At 38.3% G+C, this 3,383-nt stretch overlaps 1 protein-coding gene across 1 annotated transcript; it reads left to right on the top strand.

Moving 5' to 3' along the window:
• Positions 1-1,087: 1,087 nt before the first annotated feature.
• Positions 1,088-3,161, top strand: SLC35E3 (solute carrier family 35, member E3; the record flags this gene model as incomplete). The annotated part of the gene is made up of 3 exons (XM_010283560.1): positions 1,088-1,246; positions 2,195-2,277; positions 2,750-3,161. Coding segments are annotated over 3 exons (429 nt in total), but the record flags the coding sequence as incomplete, so codon positions are not given.
• Between the last annotated feature and the right edge of the window lie 222 nt (positions 3,162-3,383).

Consider the following 3,383-nt stretch of genomic DNA (forward strand, 5'->3'; position numbering starts at 1 on the left):
AGTTTAACCTTTCTGGCTGATTATCGGTGAAAAAATAGATACATTCAAGGACTGCCTTAGCCCTTTTTGCTGTAACATTGTATTAACAGCTCACGACCAGGACATTATTGGGCATGATTGTAAAAGCCTCCCAAATTAAGAGTCCATTGTCATGCTGATGTGATAGTCATCATCAATTTAAATGTGAATTTCTTTGTAACAGATGTAATGTGCTTGCAAAAGAAGCAAGGCTCTTTGACCTGTAGTGTGCAAGGTGATAAATAACAGTCTCTTGTCCTCTTATGGGGCAGGAGGAGGGGAGAGATGCTGCCTAGTAACTTTAGGTGATGGTGCGTGTACTGGAGAAATGGTAGTACCTGAGTGAAATTACACTGTAGTTTAAAAAAAAAATAGCAAGTTTATATTGTATATACTGGAATCCATATTACTGATGAATGTGATTTATGAAATACTAATGTAAGCATCACTTCACTATGATACAAAGGTGCATCCTTTTGCCTACAGTATCTATCTTCATATCTATAAACTAATGTTGTCTCTTAAAGCATGCTACATTGAAAATCCAAGTTACAGTCAATTATAGTCAATATTGAAATGAAATGCAGTAAATTTGGAATAAACTGGCAAAAGAAAGCCAAACGTTTACTGGGTTTGTTAGCTTCTGTGTGGATGAAAATACAAAGGAGCAAAAGCAGATCTCTGCTTAGGCAAGGGTGCTCAGCTCCGTCATTGACAGGATCTGGAATTTGTCTCCAGAATAAAAGGGAGCTGGCATTTTCTTCCCAGCTCTGCTACCTTTTTGTTCTTCCTCAAGTATAATACCATACCCCCAGGCTATGGGAAGAGGAAAGTTTAGGCACCTAAGGGCGTTTCACTGCACTCTACAGCTTCTGTGCTTGTGTCTTTCTATAGGAGACAAACACATAGGGCTGTGGTTAGGCAAAGGTGGAGGATGATGCTCAACAGTCCGTTTATGTAATATTGTCTACATGAGACTCCCTCTGTGTTAGTAGCCAGTTTGCTTTTGCTCACATTTTCCTCCCAATCGCCCCCCCTCATGTTTAACGGCTTTCTCTTTTGGTTTTAGTGGGTAGGAGCTAAGCAGCATGAGTTGCAGGTAAACTCTATGCAGTTGCTGTACTATCAGGCACCAATGTCCTCGGCTATGTTGTTGTTCATCATACCCTTCTTTGAGCCAGTCTTTGGAGAAGGGGGAATATTTGGGCCCTGGACGCTTTCTGCTGTGGTAAGGCTTTTATTGACTTTATTTAAATAAATAATCATCATTGATGTAGCTAAATTTGATACTAAGATCTGTTTCTTTGTGAAACAGATTTTTGTACAGTCACTGACTATGATGAGATGAGGGGCATGTGCAAGAGAAAAAATAGTTGTTGTGTCTGCCCTACTTCCTCCCAGAGGAGTCCATCTGTCAATTGATTTACCTCCTTATTCTTGTTTCTGTTTAGAGGGCATCTGAACAACAGGAAAATCTGACAAAATCCAGAAGCTTCCCCTAGTGTATTAAATTAAAAATATGTAAGTGCCCTAGTTCCAGCTCTTACTGTCCACTCAGAAAAAAGATAAGCATGCTCACTTTTGACACTCTCAACTCCTCTTCTGTGGAAGGATGCCAACATTGGTTGTTCTCTAGAATTGCTAGTTTATTTTCACCAAGAAGGCTATAATTTCTCTCTATCCTTCTGTCCAAAAAAGAGCCAGTGGCATATTCTTACCACTGCTGATTGTGCCGCTCAGCGATGGGTCATTTTTTGTAAAGCTGCATTTTATGAATGGAATAGCAAGTATTTATAATAACAAAATCGCATATTTTTCCAAAATAGGGGTTTTTGTGTGACCATAAATAAGACTTTGTCTCAAAGGTAAAGAATACAACTTCTATGTGTATGAGTAGCCAGATTTTCCAAATCACTCTTAAATGTTCACTGAGAGCAAAGGAGAAAATGCTTGTGGTTATATCAGTATATATTTGTGGACATCATACCCTGAGCTACTTGTACACATCACCTGTGTCTGTACTGGTTTGAAGCTGTTTCTATTTTTGTTCTCCACATGTTTCTCTTGCCTGATATTTCGCATTTGAAAAAGTAAAGAAAACTAACTAAATAACCTAAATATATCTACAAATGGTCAAAAGCGTGTCAGATTACTGACTGTGTCCATTAATCTACAGATAATGGTATTGCTATCTGGAATAATAGCCTTTATGGTAAACTTGTCCATTTACTGGATCATTGGAAATACGTCACCTGTCACGTATCCTTTGTAACATTAGTTTTTTTGTCCTATTTCCAGATGAATTATGTTAGCATTCATTTGGGCAGATTTACTGTGGGGAAAATTGTTTGTTAACCTGCCTGCTTTATCTTAAATGATGAAGCTGGAAAAGCACATTGATGTTTTAGTGTATTGCGTTTCTTTGTTTGGGTTTGTATAGATAATGGCAGTTAACCTACTGACGTGATCTTCATACCTACAAAGAATATTTACCCACACTTTGGCTACCACCTTGAGGAAGTGTTGGCCTGTCAGTTCATTTGTAGTGTGCGATGGGCAAAAGGCTTTACGCAGAGGTTCATTTGCGTAGCTGCAGAGATGCGGGAAAGTTGCATGAGTTGAAGTCAATGTGCCATACCGTTGCATGCTTTGGCTGTAAATAAAGTTCCAAAGTGTTTCTTTTTACAAAAAATAATTCTGATATTTTCTGTTATCCTTAACAGATGTCTAGGTATAACATGTTTGGACATTTCAAGTTCTGCATCACCCTCCTGGGAGGATGCCTCTTATTTAAGGATCCACTGTCTGTTAATCAAGGCCTTGGGATTCTGTGCACATTGTTTGGCATTTTAGCTTACACCCATTTCAAGCTTAGCGAGCAGGAAAGCAGTAAGAGTAAATTGGTTCAGCGTCCATAGAGCAAGGGTTTCTGGAAATTAATAATACTGTGAAGGAAAACAAGTATTTAAATATGCGTTGATTCCAGAATGCACAAAATTGCCTCGTTCATTTAGATCTATGGTTTTCGTTTAACTTCCGGGATCATTATTCCGTAACTAAACCAAACAAACTGAATTATGTTAAATGCTGGGGTTTTGCCATCTCAGTACATTCTGTCATTTTCATTAAGTTTAAATGGTAACTTAAAAGAGAAGAAGGCACACGTCAAATTGCTGTGGAAATTGTAGTGAAGTAATTATATTTTTTGCATACAAATGAGATCATGATGGTTACAGTTATGATCCAGAGAAAGAGCAAGAAAAGGAATCATGTCTTTGTGATCAGGCCAGTATTACTGTTGTGAAGAAACTTGGAGGCACTTTTATGCAGATGTTCTGGTATGTAGTGCTGCGTCTTCCTTTTTG

This window comes from Phaethon lepturus, unplaced genomic scaffold (genome assembly GCF_000687285.1).
Source record: "Phaethon lepturus isolate BGI_N335 unplaced genomic scaffold, ASM68728v1 scaffold373, whole genome shotgun sequence".
NCBI lineage: Eukaryota > Metazoa > Chordata > Aves > Phaethontiformes > Phaethontidae > Phaethon > Phaethon lepturus.